Source organism: Ceratotherium simum, chromosome 3 (assembly GCF_057802395.1).
Source record: "Ceratotherium simum simum isolate JZ-2026a chromosome 3, ASM5780239v1, whole genome shotgun sequence".
Lineage (NCBI taxonomy): Eukaryota > Metazoa > Chordata > Mammalia > Perissodactyla > Rhinocerotidae > Ceratotherium > Ceratotherium simum.
Window position 1 is genome coordinate 38,777,668 of NC_141902.1, and position 25,563 is coordinate 38,803,230.

Here is a 25,563-nt window from a genome sequence, read left to right on the forward strand (position 1 = left end):
CTGTTTTGTATGTGGGACGCTGCCACAGCATGGCTTGATGAGTGGTGTGTAGGTCCGTGCCTGGGATCCGAACTGTGAAACTGGGCTGCTGAAGCATAGTGCTCAAACTTAACCACTATGCTACCTGGCCGGCCCCTTAAAAGTTTTGAGAGTGGTCATTCATGTCGTTTGATCTTAAGAGAACATCATTCAACATTTCTTTCTTTTTTTTTTTTTAACTGCATTTTATTTTATTTATTTACTTTTTTTTGTGAGGAAGATCAGCCCTGAGCTAACATCCATGCCAATCCTCTTTTTGCTGAGGAAGACTGGCCCTGAGCTAATATCCGTGCCTGACTTCCTCCACTTTATGTGGGATGCCGCCATAGCATGGCCTGACAAGCGGTGCGTGGGTGCATGCCTGGGATCTGAACCAGGGCCGCTGAACCACTTAACCGCTATGCCGCAGGGCCGGCCACCATTCAGCGTTTCTTGTTGGATATTATGATGTTGGCTGTAATGCCCTGTATCACACTGAGAAACGTGCCTTCCTAATTTCCTGAGTGTTGTTAAGAGTGTTGCATTTTATCAAGTGATTTTCCTGTATCTATTGAAATGTCATATGTTTTTTCTCCTTTTATTTTGTTAATATGGTTAGTTACATTCATTGATTTTTTTTTTTTTTTTTTTTTTTTTTTTGGAGAGTGAGGGTGAGGGCTTGAAATATTATACTGTCTTTGCATTCCTGGGATAAATACTACCTGATAATAATAACATCCTTTTTAATATTGCCTAATTTACTTTGCTGATATTTTGTTGAGGATTTTTGCATCTGAATTCATGAGGGGTATTTGTAGTTTTATTTCTGATACATTGGTTTCAGGGTTATGCTTTCTTCATAAAACAAGTTGTGAAGTGTTACATTCTCCTGCATTTTCTGAGTTTGTGCAAGATTGGTATTTTTTCATTATGTATTATTTGATAGACTTTATCAGGGAAGCCATAGAGTTTTCTTTGTTGGCAGGTTTCAAATCACAAATTCAGTTTCTCTCTTGTTTTCTATTTCATTGATATTTCCTCTCATCTTTATTTCCTTGTTTTATTTGCTTTTAGTTTAATTTGCCTAGAAATTGGCAGACTAAGACCTGTGGACCATATCTATCCTGCTGTTTGTGTTTTTTGGCCTGCAAACTGAGAATGGTTTTTATATTTTTAAATGATTGAGGGGGAAAAAGCAAATAAAAGAAGAAGAATATTTTGTCACATGTGAAAATTATATAATATTCAAATTTCAGTATCCATTTGTTGGAACAAGCTGTGGCTTCCTTGTTTATGTATTGTCTGTGGTTTTTTTAATGCTACAAAGGCATAGTTGAGTAGTTGCATAGAGACTGTGTGGACCTTTCAAAGCCTAAAATTTTTACCATCTAGTCCTTTACAGAAGAGTTTACCAACCCCTAAGATAATTGCTTTTAGACCTTTTATTTAAAGCTATAAAATTCCCTTTAAGCACTACTTTAGGTGCATTCTACAAATTTTGGTATGTTGTGTTGATATTTACTATTGATTTGTAGTTTGATTCTATTGTTGTTACAGAACATATGCCTTAAAACCTCTGAAATTTATCATGACTGTTTTATTGTCTAGCATATGGTCTATTTTGATTAATACTTCATGTACACTTGAAAATGATGTATGTATTGTGCAGTTGGTGGATATAGTGTTCTATAAAGTCTTACCAGGTAAGTTTGATTGAAAGTATTGTTTAGTTTTCCTATCTCCTTAATGAAAATTTTTTTTTGGTCTATTTGTCCTATCAGTTACTGAGAAATGTATGTTGAAATCTCCCACTATAATTGTGGGTTAGTCTGTTTTTCTGTTTAGCACTATAAATTTTTGCTTCACATATTCTGAAGCTATATGATAAGCTACATATACATTTGGGATTATGTCTTCTTGATGAATTGAGCCCATAAAATTTTTATAATGTCTCTCTTTATCTCCGATGGTATTCTTGTTTTAAAGTTTACTTTTTAATATTATTGAGCCACATTGGTTTTCTTCTGATTTTATGTTTGCATGGTTTTATCTTTTTCCTCCTTTTACTTTTAGTCCTTAGATTTAAATTGCGGTTCTTTTAAACAGCTTATAGTTGAGACTTTTTTCTTTGTCCGCTGTTAAAATCTCTTGACATTTAATTGGACTTTGTTTACTTACATTTTAATATTATTACTGATATGGCTGAGTTTTAAGTATTTCATCTTGCTGTTTTGTTTCCCTCATCTGTTCTCTGATTATCCTTCTCTGTTTTCACTTGAGTTTTTAAAAGTCTGTTTATATTGCCTATTGGGTTTTTAGCTATACCTCTGTATTTTTTTTTGGTGTTTTTATTAGTCTGATCAGGTTGACATTACAAAATATTTTAGACTGGATGCCTTAAACAACAGAAATTTATTTCCTCACAGTTCTGGAGCCTGGAAAGTCCAAGATAATGGTTTTGGCAGGGTTCAGTTTCTGTTGACAGCTTTCATCCCGCTTGTAGACAGCTGCCTTCTAGCTATGTCCTCACATAGAGGGAGGGGAGACTCCTCACCTTCATGACCTCACTTAACCTTAATTACCTCCTCCAGACCCTCTTTCCATGTGCTCTCACATTGGGGGATAGGGCTTCAACGTATGAATTTGGGAGGGACACAATTCAATCTATAGCAGTGGTTATAGAGATTAAAATATGCATCCTTAACTTATCAAGTAGAATTGAATTAATATTATAAGTTTATTAACAGCTAATGTCCTTATAGTTTGTCTTTTATATATATGTTATAAACACCCCAAACATTGTTATTTTATTTGCTTTAAACAGCTAGTCGTCATTTAAAGAAATATAAGAAAAAGTCTTTTATGTTTATACACATATTTATTTTTCCTGGGTCTTTTCATTTGTTTCTGTATCTATTTTCATATTGGTTCATTTCCTATCAGTCCGAACAACTTCCTTTAGTGTTTTTTTAACTTCTTAAAAATTGAGATGTAAGTCACTGCCATAAAACTCACCCTTTTGGGGCCGGCTCGGTGGCGTAGTGGTTAAGTTTGCGTGTTCCGCTTCGACGGACCTACGCATCACTTATCAAGCCACGCTGTGGCAGGTGTCCCACATATAAAGTAGAGGAAGATAGGTACGGATGTTAGCCCAGGGCCAGTCTTCCTCAGCAAAAAGAGGAGGACTGGTAACAGATGTTAGCTCAGGGCTAATCTTCCTCACACACAAAAAAACTCACCGTTTTAAAGTTTACAGTTCAGTGGTTTTTAGTATATTCACAGACTTGTACAGACATGATGACAGTCATTTTTAGGACATTTTCATCACCCCCAAAGAAACTTCTTGCTCTCTGCTAGTCATTCACTATTTTCCCTCAGTCATTCATCAGCCCCACCTCTCCATATGCAACTCCTTGTTTTTTTTTTTTTTGTCTCTAGATTTGCCTATTCTGGACATTTTGTATAAATGGAATTATATAATATGTGATCTTTTGTACCTGGCTTCTTTACTTAGCGTAATGTTTTCAGGGTTCATCCATGTTATAGTATGTGTCTGTACTTCATTCCTTTTATTGCTGAATAATATTGTATGTGTGGATATACCACATTTTATTTTATTTTTTTGTTATTGCAGTAACATTGGTTTATAACATTGTATAAATTTCAGGTGTACATCATTATACTTCTATTTCTGCGTGGATTACGTCATGTTCTCATGTTCACCACCCAAATACTAATTACAATCCATCAACACACACGTGCCTGATTATCCCTTTTGCCCTCCTGCCTCCCCTCTTCCTCTCTGGTGACCACCAGTCCAATCTCTGTCTCTATGTGTTTGTTTGTTGTTGTTATTGTCTACTACTTATGAGTGAGATCATACGGTATTTGACCTTCTCCCTCTGACTTATTTCACTTTGCAAAATACCCTCAATGTCCATCCATGTTGTCACAAATGGCTGGATTTCCTCATTTCTTATGGCTGAGTAGTATTCCATTCTGTATATATACCACATCTTCTTTATCCATTTGTCCCTTGATGGGGACTTAGGTTGCTTCAAAGTCTTGGCTATTGTGAATAACGCTGCAGTGAACACAGGGGTGCATGAGTCTTTATGCATTGGTGTTTTCACATTCTTTGGATAAATACCCAGCAGTGGAATAGCTGGGTCAGATGGTAGTTCTATCCTTAATTTTTTGAGGAATCTCCATACTGTTTTCCATAGTGGCTGCACCAGTTTGCACTCCCACCAGCAGTGTATGAGAGTTCTCTTCTCTCCACATCCTCTCCAACACTTGTTGTTTCCTGTCTTGTTAATTGTAGCCATTCTCATGGGCGTGAGGTGATATCTCATTGTAGTTTTGATTTGCATTTCCCTGATAGTTAATGATGTGAACATTTTTTCATGTGTCTGTTGGCCATCTGTATATCTTCTTTGGAGAAATGTCTGTTCAGGTCTTTTGCCTTCTGTCTTTTTTTAATTGGGTTGTTAGTGTCTTTGTTGTTGAGATGCATGAGTTCTTTATATATTTTGGAGATAAACCTCTTATCAGATGTATGGTTTGCAGATATCTTCTCCCAATTGTTAGGTTGTCTGTAACACATTTATCCGTTCATCAATTGATAGACATTAAGGTTGTTTCCACTTTTTGGCTATTATGAATAATGTTGCTGTGAACGTCTGTGCACATGTCTTTGTGTGCAAGAAGTTTTGAGTGTTGACAAGCCCATTCTTTCCACACTGAGTTGTCTTGGCATCCTTGCCAGTTGAAATAAGTTGATATAAATGTGGACGTTTATTACTGAACTCTGAATTCTGTACAGTTGATCTGTATGTTTAGCCTTATGCTGATATCACACTGTTTTGATTAATGTAACTTGGTACTAAGTTTTGAAATTGGGAAGTATGAGTTCTCAGAGAATGTTGTTCCTGTTTTTCAACATTCCTTTGGTTGTTTTGAGGTCTCTTGCACTTCCATATGAATTGTAGAATCACCTTGTCATTTTTAACAAAAATCCCAAGTGGGATTTTGATAGGGATTGTGTTGGATCTGCATATCACTTTTGGGGAGTATTGCTGTCTTATGAATATTAAGTCTTCTAGTATGTAAACATGGGATATTTATCCTTTTATTTAGGTCATATTTTTTGGCAGCAGTGTTTTGTGGTTTTCTGTTTAGAAGTCTTAACACTTCTTTGGTTCAGTTTATTCCTAAGTATTTTGTTCTTGTTGATGGTATTGTAAATGGAATTGTTTCGTCAGTTTTCTTTTTTACATTTATTCCTAGTGTATAGAAATACAACTTTTTGTGTGTATTGAGCTTGGATCCTGCAGTCTTGCCGAACTCATTTATTAGTTCCAATAGTTTTTTAATGTAGTCGTTAGGATTCTCCATATACAAGATCATGTCATATGCAAATAGAGAATTTTATGTCTTCCTTTTTTTTTTTTTTTTTTTTTGGTGAGCAAGATTGGCCCTGAGCTAACATCTGCCAATCCTCCTCTTTTTGCTGAGGAAGACTGGCCCCGGGCTAACATCTATGCCCATCTTCCTCTACTTTATATGGGATGCCACCACGGCATGGCTTGCCAGGTGGTGCATCGGTGCGCAACCGGGATCTGAACCAGCGAACCCCGGGCTGCCGCGGTGGAGTGCGCGCAGTCAACCGCTTGCGCCACTGGGCAGGCTGTGTCTTCCTTTTCAATCTGGATGTCTTTTATTTCTTTTTCTTGTCTGATCACCCTGGTAGAACCTTTAGTACAATTGAGTAGAAGTGGTGAGAGCTAATATCCTTGTCTTGTTTCTGATCTTAGGAGGTGATATTTCTTGTGCTTTCTGAATTCTCTCAGCTGTCTGAAAATGTCTTCAGCTTTGAAGGCTTCTTTTGATAGATCTAGAACATTAGGTTGACTCTTCAGATACTTGATGATGAATGTGTTATTCCATTGTTTTCTGGCTTACATTGTTTCTAATCAGTGTGTTGTTCTCATTGTTATTTCTCCAGTGTAATGTGTCTTTTTTCTCCTCTGCTGCTTATTAGGTTTTTCTCTTGCTCTTTCATTTTCAGCAACCTGATCTTTATGTGCTTAGGTGTGACTTGCTTTGTATTTGTTATCCTTGGTGTTTGCTGAGCTTCTTGGATGTGCAGGTTAAAATCTTTCACTTTTGAAACATTTTTGTTCATTTTCTCTTCAAATATTTCTCCTTTCTTTCTCCTGTGTTTTTGGAAGTGCAGTTACTAGTATGTTAGATCATTTGGTGTTGTCCCACAGGTCTCTGACAATCTTTTCTATTTTCTTCTCTATTCTTTAGTTTAGGTGATTTGCGTTAGTTAATTTCAGCTCGCTTCTGGGTTTCAGATGTGTTAAGGGTGGAATTGGACTCCTCTCTCTGACAGAACCTTGGGATCTAAGTGCTGGGAGACTACAAGTTCTTGGTTTTCATGCTCAGCTTCCTGCATCACTGCTGGTTATTCTGTGGAAGTCCCCTGGAGGATAATTGGTGGGAACAAGGACTAATTTTCTGTTTGGGGTTCTCTGGATTCTGGTCTGCCCGTACACAGGCATTTAAAAAGTTTGGCTAGCTTCTTTGTGTCCCAGCAAAGATTTTTTGCTTATAGCTACTGTTTTGTCTTTTCAGTTGTGCTTCAGGCAGTGTAAATGCTACTCAGGGTTTAAAGCAGTAGCAATCTGTGGTCACCTAGAGAAGGCTGGTCCCCCTTTTGAATTCAGTTCATTTAGACTTATGTGTGTCCAGAGGTCTTCAGTGTCTTTAAATAAAAAGACGGTTTTTAGTTTATCTGGTGTTTTCTCATTATTATGGCGGAAGTGATGGTTTTGTCATCTTGCACATTCTAACTGGAGGTGGAAGTCCTCCATTGAAGAATTTTTGAGCAAGGTCAAGATCTTAAGTCATCCAAGGACCAAGTAACTACACATTGATGGAATGTTTGCTTGTGCATATTTGAGATAAATGAAAGTTTTACAAAGACAGTGACTTTAATTGGGTTAGTTAGTTCTAACGCATCCTCAAGATACATTGGTATAGCTTATATGCTTTCAGTGATTAATTGGGAGAAGGAGGAAACTAAAAAGATGATTTTATTTTTTAATGAATTATGAACACTAAATCTACTTGGGTCATATGTACTTGCTTTCCATTACCCTGCCCTTTGATTTTGGAATAATTAATGGTGGATTCTTTACACTGAAAGTGAGTTTTTCTATTTTAAAGTTGAAAAATCACCTGGCAACAACATTGTGAATATACTAAAAAACTACTAGATTGTACATTTTAAAATGGTTAAAATGTGATGTTGTATGTAATATGAATTTTATCTCTATTTAAAAAAAATAATTAGCGGGCAATTTGAAAGACCCTTGCTGATGTTTATGGCAATTCGTAATTGTAATGGACATTTTATTGCTATTTTTTTTTTGTGTGTGAGGGAGATCAGCCCTGTGCTAACATCTGCCAATCCTCCTCTTTTTTTTTTTTTTTTTTTTTTTTGCTGAGGAAGACTGGCCCTGGGCTAACTCCCGTGCCCATCTTCCTCCACTTGATATGGGAGGTTGCCACAGCATGGCTTGCCAAGCAGTGCGTCGGTGCGTGCCTGGGATCCGAACTGGCAAACCCCAGGCCGCCGCAGCGGAGCGCGCGCACTTAACCCCTTGGGCCACCGGGCCGGCCCCGACGTTTCATTGCTTTTATTGGCAGTTGGTAATCAGCGTGGAGATATGTATAGTTTGATTTTGGGTCATTGCCAGCTGACTTTCAAAATTGAGTTGATTTGAAAAATACCATTAGGAAAACAAGTGTTATAACATATCTTGCTTTTTGATTTAGTGATAAGAGGGTCACTTGTTGAAACTTTACTCTTTCTCTCTTTTTCTTGAGAAATTGATGGAAAATATAAAAGTGTGATGTTAATAAGCTTCTTTTGAGTATCTTATGTTATACAGAATGTTTTTTGAGGAATGGCTCATGAAATCTGATGTGTCACTTGGTTTCCAACAATCTTTTTTTTTCCTGACTCTTATTTATGGATAGTTCTATCCTTTTTAACCCTCCCTCCCCTGTCTCTCCAGTCTTGTCGCCAGCAATTTTGAAGACGGCTCCCATGCAGCATCACCATTAGACCCGAATGGAAACTTCAATGTCGTCATTAAAGAGGAGCCTCTAGATGATTATGAGTATGGACTTGGTGAGTGCCCAGAAGGGGTCACTGTGAAACAGGAAGAGACAGACGAGGAAACAGATGTATATTCAAACAGTGATGATGATCCTATACTAGAAAAACAGCTGAAGAGGCACAATAAAGTTGATAGCCTAGAAGCTGACCATTCGTCTTCTAAATGGCTACCAAACAGCCCATCAGGTGTTGCTAAAGCTAAAATGTTCAAATTAGACGCTGGAAAGATGCCAGTAGTCTATCTGGAGCCCTGTGCTGTCACCAAAAGCACAGTGAAGATTTCTGAGCTCCCCGATAACATGCTTTCCACATCTCGAAAGGATAAATCTTCTGTGTTGACAGAATTAGACTATTTGCCTATGTATGTTGAAAATTCCAATGAGACTGCCTTCTGCTTAGGCAAAGAATCAGAAAATAGTCTTAGAAAACATTCACCAGATCTCAGAGTGGTACAAAAATATCCGTCACTTAAAGAACCTCAATGGAAATATCCTGATATATCTGACAGCTTTAACACAGAAAGAATACTTGACAGTTCAAAGAGTTCAGCTGGGGACTCATTTTTAGGAAAAGAGGACTTGGGGAGAAAAAGGACAACTATGCTTAAGATTTCAACAGCCTCCAAAGCTGTGAATGCTAATCAGAATACCTCTTCAAATGTCCCTGGAAAAAGAGGAAGGCCACGAAAATTAAAACTCTCTAAGGCAGGGCGACCACCTAAAAACATAGGAAAATCTTTAACTTCTACCAAGAACACTCCTATGGGCCCTGGGAGTACATTTCCAGATGTGAAGCCTGATCTGGAAGATGTGGATGGTGTTCTCTTTGTTTCCTTTGAATCGAAGGTAAGATTGTCATTTTCAGCATTCTTTCAAAGGCCAAATAGTCATTCTTGAATTGTATACTGGCTGATAACTAACTTAGAATTTGGTTTTTGTGAATGCATCCATTATGTGAGGGTATGTGCCTGGAGAGAGGAGTGTTTCCAGAATGTTTGGTTTAGTTAACAGGCATCACTTAAGATATTTTTTTTGAGTAGACTTAAAAAATTGTGTCTGCTTTGATCTCAGTTCATGATTTTTGCATTATATTTAGCTGGAACTTTTAAAATCTTTGGATCTTACTGGAATTTTCGTTATTATGGACTTGAAAGAAGCATAAATACATGAAAAGTTCACTAACTCTTTTGGGACACCCGATCCCCTGATTTTCATCAGCAATAGCAGAGTACCATTGGATTTCCAAATATTAGTAGGCTTATTAATTCTGCTGTCTTAGACATTGATAGTTTCTTTGTTTATTTTACTCCACTCTTCAACTAGCTTATTTTTCTTAGATTTTTATAGAAGCATAGTCTTTCTAAACTGGCTACGCAGAGGTTCAGTTCTCTCTATCTGGTCTTTTGCTCCTTCCGTGTTAATTGCTGAGTAAGCTATTTTTACATAGGCTCTAAGAAATCAGTATTCAAACTGGCATAAATATAGTTTTAGGTCATTTACATGAGTATATTATATTCAGATTCTTTGCTTCTTTCTGATTATTAAAATGTTGTTCATGTAGAACATTTAGAAAATATCGAAAAGTATCAAAAAGAAAAAAATGTTCCTGGTTTACTTTTAAACTTTTAGAAGTGATATGAGCTACATTTTTTTTTTTTTTTTTTAAATGTAGGAAGCTCTAGACATTCATGCAGTTGATGGGACAACAGAAGAACCCTGTAGTCTTCAGGCATCAACCACAAATGACCCAGGTATTATATAATAATGTAAAAAGAGAGAGATATTTGGAGTTGGGCTCTAGAAGTGGGGCTTTGGGGAAAAAAAAAAGGAGGAGGATTGGCAATAGATGTTAGCTCAGAGCTATGCAATGGAAGCTATGCAAAGGAAGATGCAATGTTCATTCTTCTGTGGTACGTAGTGGCTTATTTTATCATGTTTGTTTTCTGAGTAGGTTGCAGAGCACGAATTTCCCAGTTGGAAAAGGAATTGATAGAAGATTTGAAGGCCTTACGGCACAAGCAGGTGATACATCCTGGTCTTCAAGAAGGTAATATTCTCTAAAAAACATACAAGCCAATTTTTAGTTTTATTCTCTTTCTTCTCTCTTTTCCATCTTTTCCTCCTCTTCCTTTTTCTCCTTCCCCCTTTTTCTGTTTTGCCTCCTTTCCCCCCATCTTTGATTTCATTTCTTTCAGCGGCTCTCTAAGCTTACATTTTTCTCTTCTTTCCTTCCATGTTTCTTTCCCTTAACTTAAAAACATGTCTAGGTCTTTTTTTATCCTAAGAGACACTTCTTTGTGAAGCACAGTATCTTATGCATTAAAAAAATGTATCATGATGAGAAAGTGTTGGTTTTTTTTTTTTTTTTATAACCCAGTATTTCCCCCCTTATTTCTCATCTTTAAATTTTGGTTGCTTTTTTTTTTCTTTTTTTTGAGGGGAGAGTCCTACTTACTCTTATGTACTTAGTAATATATTTGAGTATGTGAATAGAATACTTTTCTTTCTCATCGTGTGGCTGTAAACATATTATATTTCATATATTGCTTGGGACTTAATTTAAAATTTTCATTATGATCTCTATTTTGTTGTAATAGATTATCTTGACCTTGATTACATTGCTTAGTCCTTTTTTTTAAATAATGAAATCTATACTTACTACCATCATAGTAACTGCTAATTTTCCCATTTGCACTGTAAATGAAAGGTTGTAAGCCATGCCCCAAGTTTTAGTTTCTTAAATCTTTGATTTTAGGTGTGCTTCTTGGAGTAGTTTATTGAGTTTTTGACTATTGGTCAGTTTTCTTTTCAGAAGACTATCTAGCTGATTTACATTATATAGTAGATCATTTATGTGAGCGTCTCAGCATTATATGCTAACAAACAAAAAGTTGATTTATAAAACGATAGTTTATTTTATTTTATTTATTTATTTATTTTTTGTGAGGAAGATGAGCCCTGAGCTAACATCTATTGCCAATCCTCCTCCTTTTTTTTCCCCAAAGCCCCAGTAGATAGTTGTATGTCATAGTTGCACATCCTTCTAGTTGCTGTATGTGGGACGTGGCCTCAGCATGGCCGGAGAAGCGGTGCGTCAGTGCGCGCCTGGGATCCGAACCCGGGCCGCCAGTAGCGGAGCGTGCACACTTAACCGCTAAGCCACAGGGCTGGACCATATATTTTGTTCTTTCAACCTAATCCCCGTGTTTGTTTTAGTCTTAGTTCTAGATTTAAATACATTCATTGTTCCCTACTGGTCTTTTTGCTCTGGTCTATTTGCCTGTTTCCTGGTTAGCTAAGGTTTGAGTTTTTTCTTTCTCTTATAGACATTTTAGTCAAATCTGTAATTTTTTTTGTGTGTAATGGGGGTTCCAAGTCAAATGCTTATGGAAACTATGCGGGTAACATAAAGTGAAATTAGCCTGAATTTGCTGCTGGGGTTGGACTCAGATGAGCTGGAGCACAGGTGTCTCTCCTAAAGGGGCAGCCACTTGAGAGGATTGTTGTCATATGGGAATGTGGGCCCAGTATTTTCAGAAATTCCCCTTGTTTAGTAGAAGCTGAAGTCATTTTTATGTAATGTCTCTCAATTTTTAAGTGGTGGCAGCTAATATTAGCTTTTTGGCAAAGCTTTAAAAACGCTGTGAGCCAAATAAAACGTATGTGAGCCATCAGTTTTGCTATACAGATGCTGCATTTGGTGTCATTTTCAAGTTTTTACTTAATTCTTAACGTTGTCAAAATTAATCCAATTGCATTCTTAGGTAGTTTTAGTTTTTTAAACTGCTAAATCTGTAATCCATTTGGTACTTACTTTTTGTAAGGTGTGAGGTAGAGTTCTATTTTGGATTTTTTTTTTTTTTCTGTTTTATTTTGGCAGGTGTTCCCCCCCATGCCCTAACCTTTGCTTCTTAAGACTTAGAATTTCAAAAGAATAAGTTAATTTGGCTAAATATTTGTAGTAACTGAGTGACGCCAACCCCAGGTCTCTGAAGATAGTGAAAGTATTCTTCCATTCCTCTCTAAAAATTGATGCTTGAAGTACTTTGTTAAATTTCGATTTGATAATGTCATATTTCTTTACCTTTCTATTAACTGTAGAGTTTCATTATTCTTTAGAAAATAAGCACTTAAAAATCTTCTTGAGCTGAAAAACCGAAGATCTCTTTGAGCCTGCTTTGAAATTGTGGAAGAAATGTTGGTTAAGCCTGAGACAGTGTTTTTACTGTTGTTGTTGGTAGTTTTGTTACTAAAGTAAAATAAGGTCCTTAATTTTGTTTTCCAGAGAACTGTATTTTTCTGTCTCGTATACTGCCTTTACTATATCTAAATTGGCTTATTTTCTATCAACCTGAAATTGTCATCCGTTTTTGAACTTAAAAGGTATTTTTGTAAAAGCATTTCTACTTCATTGCTACCAAGTTAATTCTATGTCAATTTTTAAATAAACTTTTTATCTTATGTAAGTTTTAGATCTGCAGAAAAATTGGGAACATAGTACACAGAGTTCTCATATACTCTGTACCCAGTTTTCCCTGTTATTAACATCTAACATCAGTGTAGTACATTTGTTCCAATTAGTGAACCAATATTGATATGTTATTATTAACTGAAGTCCATACTTTATTCAGATTCCTTAGTTACCTTTTTTGATTCCAGGACCCCATCTAGGAAACCACATTACATTTAGTAGTCATGTCTTCTTAGGATCCTTTTGGCTGGTACGGTTTCTCAGACTTTCTTTGTTTTTAATGACCTTGACAATTTTGAGGAGTACTGGTCAGGTATTTTGTAGAATGCCCCTTAGCTGGTATTTATCTGCTGTTTTTTTTTATGGTTAGACTTGGGTTACATGGGATGGAGACCACAGAGGTAAAGTGCCATTCTCATCCCATCATATCAAGGGCACATCTTATCAACATGATTTGTCGCTGACCTTTCCATGCTGTACTCTTTGGAAGGAAGTGACTGTGTAGCCCACACTTAATGAGTGGGGAGTTATGCTCCACTTTCTTGAGGGTGGAGTATCTGCATAAATTATTTGGATTTCTTCTGCACCAGAGATTTGTCTTTTCTCCCTCATTTGTTTATTTAGTCATTTATTTATATCAGTATGGACTCTTGTCAGTTCTAATGTTAAATTCCTTTATGACAATCTTTCCAGAGCTCTCTGCCTTTTCCTTTTTAGTTATTTAAAACTTCTATTTTAGTTATTTAAAAATATTCTGAAAGTAGTGTTAAATCTATGATTAGCTGGAGTTTTTCAGCTATAGATATATATAGATACGTATATCTGCTTTTTTATTCTTTGTTGGCTAGTTATATAGATGTTTATTCCTCTTGAGTGTGTTTTTGTGAATACTTTACATTTCATTGGGTTTAGCTAGAGGGAGGCATTTTTTTGCTACATTTTATTTTCTTAGGCGACTCTGCCTTTGAACGTAAAGGTTATCTTTTTTTCATTTCTATCTTTATGGGTCTTTTTTGTAATGGTGTGATAATATGTCTTTCAGAAGTAGCTCCTTATATGGTGAATAGGCAAAAGCATTTAGAAATATAATTTACTTTAAATTGTCATATGTGGAAAAGATTTTTTGTATTTTTGGGATATGCTTTCTGTGAGTTATTTTATTTTCTGCAAGCTGAAGTTATTCTTGTTCATATGAAACCAACTAAGTCTATGTCTAATGTATCCGTTACTTGGGGAAGGATTTTCTTGCAGGACAAACATTTCAGGATAGTCTAGATAAGCTAAATTGGGAATTATTTAAATAATGTCCATATGCCATTGACCTCTCTATTTTTAGAGCTTTTAAAAAATTGATATGTATATTTAAAATAAATTTGGTCTTTTTGTTGTTTTGAGACTTTGTGTCACTTTTGGGGGAAGGTGGCAGTTCAGAATACAAGTAAGTGCAGACAAGGAAATATGTGGGAAAGAACAGTCTCTAAATTTGATTGTATGGGTCTGGATTTTGCATGTCTACCTACTTAGCCTGTATGGTAACATTTTTAACAACTTAATTCCTTTCTTTCTACCTTATCTGTAGGCAGCTGTTCTGGCAGTTTTTGTCATTAATAATAATAATAATAGAGTATTTTTCTCTTCTCAAAGCACCACAGTATCTCATTTTATCCCTTTGTTTAGGATTTAGTTCTCACTTGACTTGCTGCAGTATCTTGCTTTCTAGTTGCACTCTGCTCTCCCTCTCCACCTTTCCTAGTTAATTCCTACTTAAGAATTACACCCCCTGTAAAGTTTTTTTTTTTTTTTAATTTTGTGTGTGTGTATGTGAGGAAGATTTGCCCAGAGCTAGCATCCGTGCCCATCTTCCTCTACTTTATACGGAACGCCACTAAAGCATGGCTTGATAAGCGGTGCGTCACTGGGTGCCCAAGATCCAAACCCGAAAACCCCGGGCCGCCGCAGTGGAGTGCATGCACTTAACTGCTGTGCCACTGGGATGGCCCGCCCTCTGTAAAGTTTTATCAGATTCTCTTAGGCTTTTCAAGTGTCATTTCTTTTTGTTTACCTCTCATAGGACTTGTTTACTCTGTTGTAACTACTAATGAGCCAGTTGGGAAAATATAACTAAAGCTCTTTGAGGTCTGGGAAATGTCTTTTATCTCTGTCACCATCTGTATTACAGGATATTTCACAGAGAAGGTGCAGTAAATTCTTAAAACATAAAAACCAGTGTGGTGGATTGGCATTGATTTTACTGATGAGGAAGCTAAAGCTAAGAGAAGTGTACCCCAAAGACAGGATTAAAAACCACTTGTTTTGACTTATAATCTTATTTTCTCCCCAGTTGATTGGAAACATGAGGGAAGAATGTTTTGTCTTATTGATGTTAGTTTTAATCACATCATGTGACTAGATAAAATAAAAATGATAAACTAAAAAATATTTGTTTTAAAGGACTAGAATTGCAGACTAAAACAGAATAGCCGTCTTTTGTTCGGGTAAGTTCTATGTGGAGGATACACAAATTAGCCATAAGACTTTGTGGCTCATACCCTACCTAATGTCTTTACCTTTTTGGGGAACCAGCACTTTGTAAACTTTTTATTGGAAACCTGTGCCTATGACTTTTAATGGTTATTACTGTGATACTTAATACTTGGAACTCTTTTGCTTCAGTTGTGTTAAAATTTAAGTTAAATACTTTTCCCACTCCATAATATGAAGCCAGTAATCCACGAACGAGGAAATCCAAATTAGAAGATTGTCACTAGTAACAGAAAAATGAAAACTTACGAACAATAGGATGTAAATTTATATCAATAAAATTGGGACAGTTTTTAAAGCCCAATGTTATCAGACGTTGGAGAGGATGTGGATCAGCAAGAACTCTCATGCACTGCTGATGGGCATATAAATTGAGAGTAGTTTGGCAGTATCTAGTGCACACATTCCCAACTAGTGCATTGTTGCACATTGTTATCCATGGTTGTGTGACAGGTGTGCTCTTGAGATATTGATCTCCTCAGAGTGGCCAAGGAAGACCAAGAGAAGTTAATACTATAGATCTGGTTGCTTCCAGCCACAAGCAGCCTCAGGTTTACCCCAGTTTGTTATGTAATTATCATTTTCTTACATGACATTGCATAAGAAGGATTCAGAATAATAACTAAGTGTATCAGTTAGAATTCTTAGTTGAAAACATCAGAATCCACTCTATAGATGAAATAGAATATGAATTTATTAAAGAATATCAGGTGACTTACAGAGTCTCCCAAAAGGCCAGAGAAGCAGTCAGGAAAAATGCCCAAATTACGTTCCCAGACTGCTCATACAAGCAATCCCACAGTATCAGACAGTCACCACCGTTTTCAATATGGACACTAAACACAATATACTACAGCTAGGACCTTGGTTACTTTTACCTGTAAAAGTTCTTAACTTGACCAAACACTCTCACTCTTATTTGCACAATTCTGCACAGTATCCCTTTCCTCGTGGTGCTCTCTTCTAAACTGGTCTTTCATGGATGCGTCTCATTGCCAAAACCTATGTCCCATGTCTGCGCATAAACTGCAAGGGAAGTTGGAAAGTGAATTTTTCTAACATCTACCTTGAAGAGGTAGGAGTAACAACGTGGAAAAGTAACAGCTCTAGGAAGAGTGTTCACAATATTTTGGGCAGCCACAAAATATGTCAGACACTCACAATATTCATTACATTCAAAGATGAACATACCCCATTACATGGCAATTCCACTCCAGGGTAAATGTCATAAGGAAAAACTAAAGGCACTAGAGAAGGTCTCACACATGTTCACATGTGTAATGTAGATTCTTGTACAAGATGTACAGTTACACTGCAGCATTGTTTGTAATAGTTAAAAATAAGAAACAGCTTAATTCTCATCAGTAGGAGAATGGTAGATAAATTGGAGTATATTCATAATCTGGAATAGTGTACAGCAGTGAAAAGAAATGATCTAGAGATAAATCTGTCAACGTAGACAAATCTCAGATGTAAAATGTTAAGCAAATAAAAAAACTGTAAAAGGATATATAAAATAAATAAATAAGTACTTTCCCCAAAGATTGCTTCTTCACCTACAAATAAGTCATAGTATTTATAGGCTTAATTAACCATAAATACCATGAATAGTAACTAGAGAATTAGCAGCCATAATCAGGCCAGAAGCTCAGTCTATGGCAAGTTTGTGTTAGAGGTCCTAGGAAGGGTTTAACCACAAAGGGTTAAAGCACAAACGATCTGAGGTCTGCTGTAGTTATGTGTTAGTTATCTATTGTTGCTTAACAAATTACCACAAACCTAATGCCTTAAAACAGTGCATTTACTGCCTCTCAGTTTCGATGGGTGAGGAGTCGGCATGGCTTAACTGGGTCTTCTGCTTAAGAGTCTCACAAGGCTACAATCAAGGTGTCAGGACTGGTTCTCATTAGAGGCTTGACTGGGGAGGGATCTGCTTCCAGGTTCTCTCAGGTTGTTGGCAGAATTTATATTCTTGTGGCTCTAGCAAGATGGGTGATATGCTCACTATTATATTATTGTACACACATAATTGTGTACATCCCATCCCTTTTGCCACATTCCATCAGTTAGAAACAAATCACAGGCCCTGCCCACACTCAGGTGGGGAGGGAGGAGGGGGGAGGCTTATACAAATAAGTAATTCCAGGAGGTGAGGATTATGGGGCCACCTTAAAGTCTGTCTGCCACTTTTTATTTTTATTTCATGATTTTTGCTCTCTGCTGTCTCTTTTCTATTAATGCCCCCACCACCAACCAAAGGTTAAAAAAACCAATATGATTTGTGGTCCTTTTTTCTTGTAGTGGGCTTAAAATTGAATTCAGTGGATCCAACAATGAGCATTGATCTTAAATATTTGGGAGTACAGCTACCTTTGGCTCCAGCCACTAGCTTTTCTTTCTGGAACCCTACAGGAACCAACCCTGCCTCTCCTGGTGAGTGTGTCTCCTGGTGAGTGTGTCGAGTTTGTAAAGTCAAACAAATTTGTGATACAAATAAAAAGCTACCTTTGTTAGAGATATTTAGGATATTCTAAAGTAGATCTTTTACCTAGTGGCATAGTCTTAACAATGATTTCTACATTTTAGATAAAGTTTTAGGAATTGGTTAGATATTAGATATTGGCTTGCTAGAATTTTGGTCATCTCTTTTACTTTTTCTTTTATAGATGCTGGATTTCCATTTGTTTCTAGGACAGGGAAGACCAATGACTTCACCAAGATTAAGGGATGGAGAGGAAAGTTTCATAGTGCTTCTGCCTCTAGGAATGAAGGTAATTAGCTTTTTAAAAATTTATAAATAAGTTTGGAAAAATGTGGCCAAAGGTTTTTGTTAAAAGTCAGTCTTGGTGGTTTTTCTTCATCTCTTCTTTCCATGCTTTAAAATAAACTGGGCCAGCCCGGTGGCACAAGTGGTTAAGTGCACGCGCTCCGCTTCAGTGGCCCGGGGTTCGTAGGTTTGGATCCCGGGCACGCAGCGATGCACCGCTTGTTAAGCCATGCTGTGGCGGCGTACCATATAAAGTAGAGGAAGATGGGCATGGATGTTAGCTCAGGGAAAAGGAGAGGATTGGCATCAAATGTTAGCTCAGGGCTAGTCCTCACACACACAAAAAAATAAAAATAAAAAAAAATAAAATAGGGCCAGCCCCGTGGCTTAGCGGTTTAGTGCGTGCGCTCTACTACTGGCGGCCTATGTTCGGATCCTGGGCGCGCACTGACGCACTCCTTCTCGGGCCATGCTGAGGCTGCGTCCCGCATATGCAACTAGAAGGGTGTGCAACTATGACATACAACTATCTACTGGGGCTTTGGGGAAAAAAAAGGAGGAGGATTGGCAATAGATGTTAGCTCACAGCCGGTCTTCCTCAGCAAAAAAAAAGGATTAGCACGGATGTTAGCTCAGGACTGATCTTCCTCACAAAATAAAATAAACTGAAAATAATTCTCGATTTTTGTTCATTCCCCATGTTCCGTAGCCCCAATCCTGGAGTCCCTAACCATGTTAGGCTTAAATAATCCCTGCAGCCTTTGTAACTGCACTTCCTGTTATTCGTGTAGTTACAAAAAGCGTCATTCTCAAGCATTATTTCACAACTGTATACTTCAGAACTGTATAGTGATTTCTGATAAAATTATACTTCAAAGTAAACTTCTAGGGCCGACCCCGTGGCTTAGCGGTTAAGTGCGCGCGCTCCTCTGCTGGCGGCCTGGGTTTGGATCCCGGGCGCACACCGACGCACCGCTTCTCCGGCCATGCTGAGGCCACGTCCCACATACAGCAACTAGCAGGATGTGCAACTATGACATACAACTATCTACTGGGGCTTTGGGGGGAAAAATAAATAAATAAATAAAATTATCAAAGTAAACTTCTAATCCAAGCATTTTGACTGTATGCCTATTGGTCTCCTTTCTTAGTGCTTTTCCTTCCCCACTGCACTTTTTTGCGGTTTACACTCTAACCAGATAAATATAGCATTTGTCCATAATAGTTTTTCTCATTGTTGAATCTTTGTACTGTGTTATAATAGTGTAATACTTGTCTCTTTACTAAGCTTGTTCTTAAAAACTAAATTTCAGGGGCTGGCCCAGTGGTGTAGCGGTTAAATTTGCGCACTCTGCCTCGGCGGCCTGGGGTTTGCAGGCCTGGATCCTGGGTGCCGACTGACGCACCACTTATCAAGCCCTGCTGTGGCGGCATCCCATATTAAAGTAGAGGAAGATGGGCACGGATGTTAGCCCAGGACTGATCTTCCTCAGCAAAAAGAGGAAGATTGGCATCGGATATTAGCTCAGGGCTAATCTTCCTCACAAAAAAACCCCAAAAAACAAACAAAAGACAAAATTTTAGACTCTTCTTTTTGTGCTCTTACCTGTTCTTTTGTGTTTTGTATGAGAGAGTCCAGGTACTGCAGTCTCTTAAAAATGATCTTTTGGCATTCTGTTGAGGTCAAATTTAAGTATATTTTTACTTATGTGAGGTCTCTATACTGAGGTCATAAGTTATCAAAGATTGTAAACTCTCATCTTAGTGTTAATTATTAGCACTTGCAAAAATTAATGCTAAATATGTAATAAAATAATATTAGCTAATGGATTTTAGTGTAATTAGCATATGACATTTGATCTCTTCTCTTGGTTTTATATTTTATATTTTTCTTCATTCTAAGGAGGGACAGTTTAGAAGATTCAGTAGCTTATAACTTATTGCTTCTGGCCTTTTTTAGTTTTTTCTAGAGATCTAAAGATCTGTCCTAGATTTCTTTAAGTATCTGTGTCTCCTTATTTCTAGGTGGAAATTCAGAAAGTTCACTGAAAAACCGTTCTGCTTTCTGCAGTGATAAGCTAGATGAGTACTTGGAAAATGAAGGCAAGCTGATGGAAACAAGCATGGGTTTCTCTTCCAATGCTCCCGCATCTCCTGTGGTATACCAGCTTCCCACCAAGAGTACCAGCTATGTCCGAACACTTGATAGTGTACTAAAGAAGCAGTCTACCATTTCCCCTTCTACCTCTTACTCTTTGAAGCCTCATTCTGTACCCCCTGCCTCTCGAAAGGTGAAGTCTCAGAACAAACAGGCAACTTGCAGTGGCCGAACTAAGTCATCTTATAAATCCATTTTACCATACCCTGTTTCACCAAAGCAGAAACACACTCATATGATTCCAGGGGATAAGGTTACCAAGAATTCTTCCAGCACCATCTCAGAAAATCAAGTGAATAACTTTGTTGTGCCAACTTTAGATGAAAATACATTTCCAAAGCAGATTAGTTTGCGACAGGCACACCAACAGCAGCAGCAACAGCAACAGGGAACTCGCCCTCCAGGCTTGTCTAAATCTCAAGTGAAGCTAATGGACCTGGAAGACTGTGCACTTTGGGAAGGAAAACCAAGGACCTATATCACCGAAGAGCGAGCAGATGTATCTTTAACAACTCTGCTTACTGCTCAAGTAAGTTTCTGTTGTCTTCCAGAAGCATATTAGTTCTTGGCTAGAAAGAATTAGGTTAGTGAGGGGAAGTGGAAATAGGGCTTTTTGGCAGGAGGATCGGGCATAGTTACAACTAAGGAGCTGTCTTCCACATTTCTTCTTTGTCAACTAGATACCCAAGTGTAGATCCCTCCCGCCAGCAGAGGGAGACAGTACAGTTGTGCTTTGAATAATATCTCTCTCCTGTATAAAGGCAGCTGGCCGTTCTGAAAGTCTCTAATTTCATTCTCCAGTGTGTGGGCAAGTACATTTGCTGATCTTATTAGAACAGCTTTGGAAATTCTGCTTAAAAGGTACTAAATCCCAGTAAATCCAAAAAATTATAAACGTATGGGGAAAGAGCTTTTTGTCTGTTGTAAAATTTTATGTTAAGAATTTTTTTTTATCATTGGTTCACCTGTCTTAGCAGCCTGTGGTGCATGTGAAATGACACAACAGCATGTGGATAATTTTTTCATGAAATTTCTGTATTTTACCTTCCATTTTTTAATTCTGTGACAAATTCTACAGCTGAAAATCATCAGATGTTAGGACTAAATACAAAATGTCCTTTATTATTGATAATTCCCAAAGAGTTCTATGCACGTATTATCCTATTCCCTTTTTATTAATTACTGTAGAACGGGGGTCGGCAAACTGTTCATGTAAAGGGCCAGATTATAATTTTAGGCTTTGCAAGCCCGTACACTCTGTTGCAGTTACTCAGTTCTGCTGTTGTAATGCCATAGACATGTAAATGAAGGAGCCTGGCTCTGTTCCAATGAAACTTTATGTATGAAGCAGACTGGCTTTGGCCTATGGGCCTTAAGTTTGTCAACCTCTGCCCTAGAACATTATGTGTGATTTCTGTTGATAATAAGTTCATACTTGTTGATATTTTGGCTCATAATTAGTTAAAATATTTATTCTCTTGCTCGTCTGTGGTACGCATTAGAATGGGAGATTGCTCAGAATCCTGGTTATATTCATGTTCTGTTTTTTGAAGCTGTGCTAATCTTGTGCTGTTAGTACTGAGTGCTCAGAGTCAGAGAAGAAGGCAGACTAATATATAAGTAATTAGTGGTGTTAGGGGATGATTTAATAGATTTACAATTTTCTGCTTTAACTTTAGGCATCTCTCAAAACTAAACCCATCCACACAATCATAAGGAAACGAGCCCCTCCATGCAACAATGACTTCTGTCGATTGGGTTGCATATGTTCAAGTCTAGCTTTGGAGAAGCGCCAGCCTGCTCATTGCCGCCGACCAGACTGCATGTTTGGCTGCACTTGTTTGAAAAGAAAAGTTGTACTTGTTAAGGGGGGATCCAAAACTAAGCATTTCCAGAGGAAAGCTGCCCATCGTGATCCAGTATTTTATGATCCTCTGGGAGAGGAGCAAAGAGAAGAAGAAGAGACAGTCAAGGAGGAGGAAGAACAATTGAAAGAGAAAAAGAAGAGAAAGAAGCTAGAATACAGTGAGTATTAATTGAGAGTTAAAACAGAGTATAGATTTATTTTTTTAGAAAGTATGGTTATTTGAAACGTATTTCAAATATTACTATTACTTTAATTCTGATCAATGATCTAAGAAGAATTTTGAGAAATTCTTATTATCCTTAAATGCTTGTCCTGTGTGGCATGTGTGATACGCACACATACATACACGCACGCGTGTGCCTTTTTTAAGTTGAATTTTTCTCTTTAAGGTGGCTTTTTGTGCTAAATTTGAACCATTCTCTCATTTGAACTTTCAGAATGCCTTTGAATCTTAATCTGTTTTTCTGCATTCCTCCCCCTACTGGCTTAAAAGGTCACCTATAATGTAGTAAATTAAAATATACTGGGGGCTGGCCCAGTGGCGTAGCGGTTAAGGTCGCGCATTCCACATTGGCGGCCTGGGGTTCGCCGGTTCAGATCCTGGGCACGGACGTACTCACCGCTCATCAGACCATGCTGAGGCAGCATCCCATATAGAAGAGCTACAGCTCTACAACTATGATACACAACTATGTTCTGGGGCTTGGGGGAGAAAAAAAGGAAAAAAGGAAGATTGGCAAGACATATTAGCACAGGGCCACTCTTCCTCAAAATAAAAAAAGTGTGTTGTTTAATTTCCACGATTTTGTGAATTTTCCATTTCCCTTTTGTTACTGATTTCTGATTTCATGCTGTTGTGGTCAGAGAAGATAATTTGTATGGTATCTATCTTTTAAAATCTATTGAGGGCCGGCCCTGTGGCTTAGCGGTTAAGTGCGCGCGCTTTGCTACTGGCGGCCCGGGTTCAGATCCCAGGTGCACACCAATGCACCTCTTCTCCAGCCATACTGAGGCCGCGTCCCTCATACAGCAACTAGAAGGATGTGCAACTATGACATACAACTATCTACTGGGGCTTTGGGGAAAAAAATAAATAAATAAAATTATAAAATCTATTGAGACTTAATTCGTGGCCCAACATATGGACTATCCTGGAAAATATCCCGTGTGCACTTGAGAAGAATGTGTTTTCTGTGTTAGGTAGAATGTTCTATATGTGCCTGTTAGATCTAATTGGTTTATTGTGTTAAGTCTTCTATTTTCTTTTCTTCTGTCTGGTTGTTCTATTCATTATTGTGAGCGGAGTATTGAAGGCTTCAACTCTTACTGTAGAACTGTATTTCTGACTTGAGTTCTGTCAGTTTTTGCTTCATATATTTTGGTCTGTCATTAGGTGTGTAAATAATTTATTTCCTCTGAATGTATTGAACCTGTTATTAATATATAATGCCCTTCTTTGTCTCTTGCAACCTTTTTAGATTTCATGTATATTTTGTCTGATATTAGTATACCCACCCCTGCTCTTTTTTAGTTATTATTTGTGTGGAATATCTTTTTCCATCCTTTCACTTTTAACCTGTTTATGTCTTTGGACCTCAAGTGAATCTCTTGTAGACAGGATATAGTTGGATCGTGTGTTTTTATCAATTCTAAGGATCTGTCTTTTGATGGGAGAATTTAACCTGTTTGCATTTAAAATAATTACTGATAAGGAGGGAGAGTTACTTCTATAATTTGTGCTGTTTTCTGTATGCCTTATGGCTTTTTTGTTTTCTATATGCCTTATAGCTTTTTTGTCCCTCATTTCCTGCATTACTGCCTTCTTTTGTGTTTAGTTGAAATTTTGTAGTGAAATGTTCAAATTCTGATTTCCTTTTATGTATGTTCTATAGCTGTTGTCTTTGTGGTTACGAGAGGAATTACATCCTAAAGTTATAACACTCTAATTTGAATTTATACTGACTGACCTTCAGTAACATATAAAAACTTTGCTCCTTTACAGCTCTGTCCCCACCCCTTTTGGTTGTTGATGTCACAGTATTACATCTTTATACATTGTGTGCCCAAAAACATAAACTAATAATTTTTAAAAATGCATTAGTCTCTTAAATTATGTAGAAAACAAAATTTGGAGTTACAAACCAAAGTTACAGTAATACTAATTTTCACACTAATAATTTTTTTTTCTTTAAATGTATTTGTCTCTTAAATATGGTAGGAAAAAAGGTACAGTTACAAACCATTGTTATAATAGTACTAGCTTTAATAGTGCCCATGTGTTTAGCTTTAGTGAGATCTTTATTTTTCCATATGGCTTTGAGTTATTGTCTAGTGTCCTTTCATTTCACCTTACAGACTTCCTTGAGCATTTCTTGGAGGCAGGTTGAGTGGTCACGAACTCCTTGAGCTTTTGTTTGTCTGGGAAGTTCTTAATTTCTCTCTCACTCTTGAAAGACAGTTTTGCCAGATGCAGGATTCTTAGTTGATAGTTTTTTTCTTTTGGCACTTTGAATATATCAGCCCGCTGTCTGCTGGCCTCCAAAGTTTCTGATGAATAATCTGCTTATATTTTTATTGAGGATTCCTTGTTCGTGATGATTTATTTCTCTCTTGCTGCTTTAAGGATTCTCTCTTTCTCTTTTGAAAATTTGATTATACAGTCATGTACAGCATAATGAAATTTTGGTCAGTGATACGACGGTGGTCGCATAAGATTAGTACCATATAGTCTAGGTGTGTAGTAGGCTTTACCATCTAGATTTGTGTAAGTACACTCTATGATGTTTGCACAGTGATAAAGTCGCCTAATGACATGTTTCTCAGAGTGGATCCCCATCATTAGGCAATGCCTGACTGTAACATGTCTCAGTGTGGATCTTTTTGAGTTCATCTTACTTGGAGTTTGTTGAGCTGCTTAGATGTTCATATTCATGTCTTTCCTCAAATTTGGGAAGTTTTTAGCCATTATTTCTTCAGATATTGTCTCTGCCCCTTTCTCTTTTTCTTCTTTTTCCGGAACTCCCATTATGTGCATGTTGGTCCACTTGATGGTGTCCCACAGGTCCCTTAGGCTCTGTTTGCTATTCTTCAATATCTTTTATTTTTGTTCCTCAAACTCCATAATTTCCATTGTCCTATCATCAAGTTCATGGATTCTTTCTTCTTCTTGTTCAAATCTGCCTTTAAATCCCTCCAGTGCATTTTTCATTTCAGTTATTGTACTTTTTCAGCTCCAGGTTTTCTTTTTGATTTGTTTTCAGGTTTTCTATCTGTTTGATATTTCCATTTTGTTCACACATTGTTTTCTTGACTTTCTCCACGTCTTCCTTTATTTCCTTGAGCACCTCTAAGGCAGTTGTTTTAAAGTCTTTGGTATATCTCCTATTAAGGTCCTTTCCAGGGACAGTTTTGGTTGATTTATTTTTTTTCCTTTGAATGGGCCATAATTTCCTGTTTTTTTTATATGCCTTGTGATGTTTTGTGGAACACTGGACATTTAAATCTAATAGTGTGGTAACTCTGGAAATCAGATTGTCTTCCTTCCCCAG

General features: G+C 37.3%; 1 protein-coding gene across 18 annotated transcripts in view; it reads left to right on the top strand.

Moving 5' to 3' along the window:
- Nucleotides 1-25,563, top strand: part of MGA (MAX dimerization protein MGA) — a 156,696-nt gene that overhangs the window by 94,923 nt on the left and 36,210 nt on the right. For 14 of the 18 annotated variants that reach the window (XM_087425513.1, XM_087425524.1, XM_087425495.1 and 11 more), the window contains exons 3-9: nucleotides 8,109-9,057; nucleotides 9,884-9,962; nucleotides 10,160-10,258; nucleotides 17,525-17,656; nucleotides 17,890-17,994; nucleotides 20,016-20,677; nucleotides 21,828-22,173. In XM_087425513.1, the coding sequence (XP_087281639.1) occupies nucleotides 8,109-9,057; nucleotides 9,884-9,962; nucleotides 10,160-10,258; nucleotides 17,525-17,656; nucleotides 17,890-17,994; nucleotides 20,016-20,677; nucleotides 21,828-22,173 (2,372 nt within the window). The remainder of the gene's footprint in view (nucleotides 1-8,108; nucleotides 9,058-9,883; nucleotides 9,963-10,159; nucleotides 10,259-17,524; nucleotides 17,657-17,889; nucleotides 17,995-20,015; nucleotides 20,678-21,827; nucleotides 22,174-25,563) is intronic. The other 4 variants (XM_014780585.2, XM_014780588.2, XM_014780593.2 and 1 more) reach the window with 1 other exon arrangement.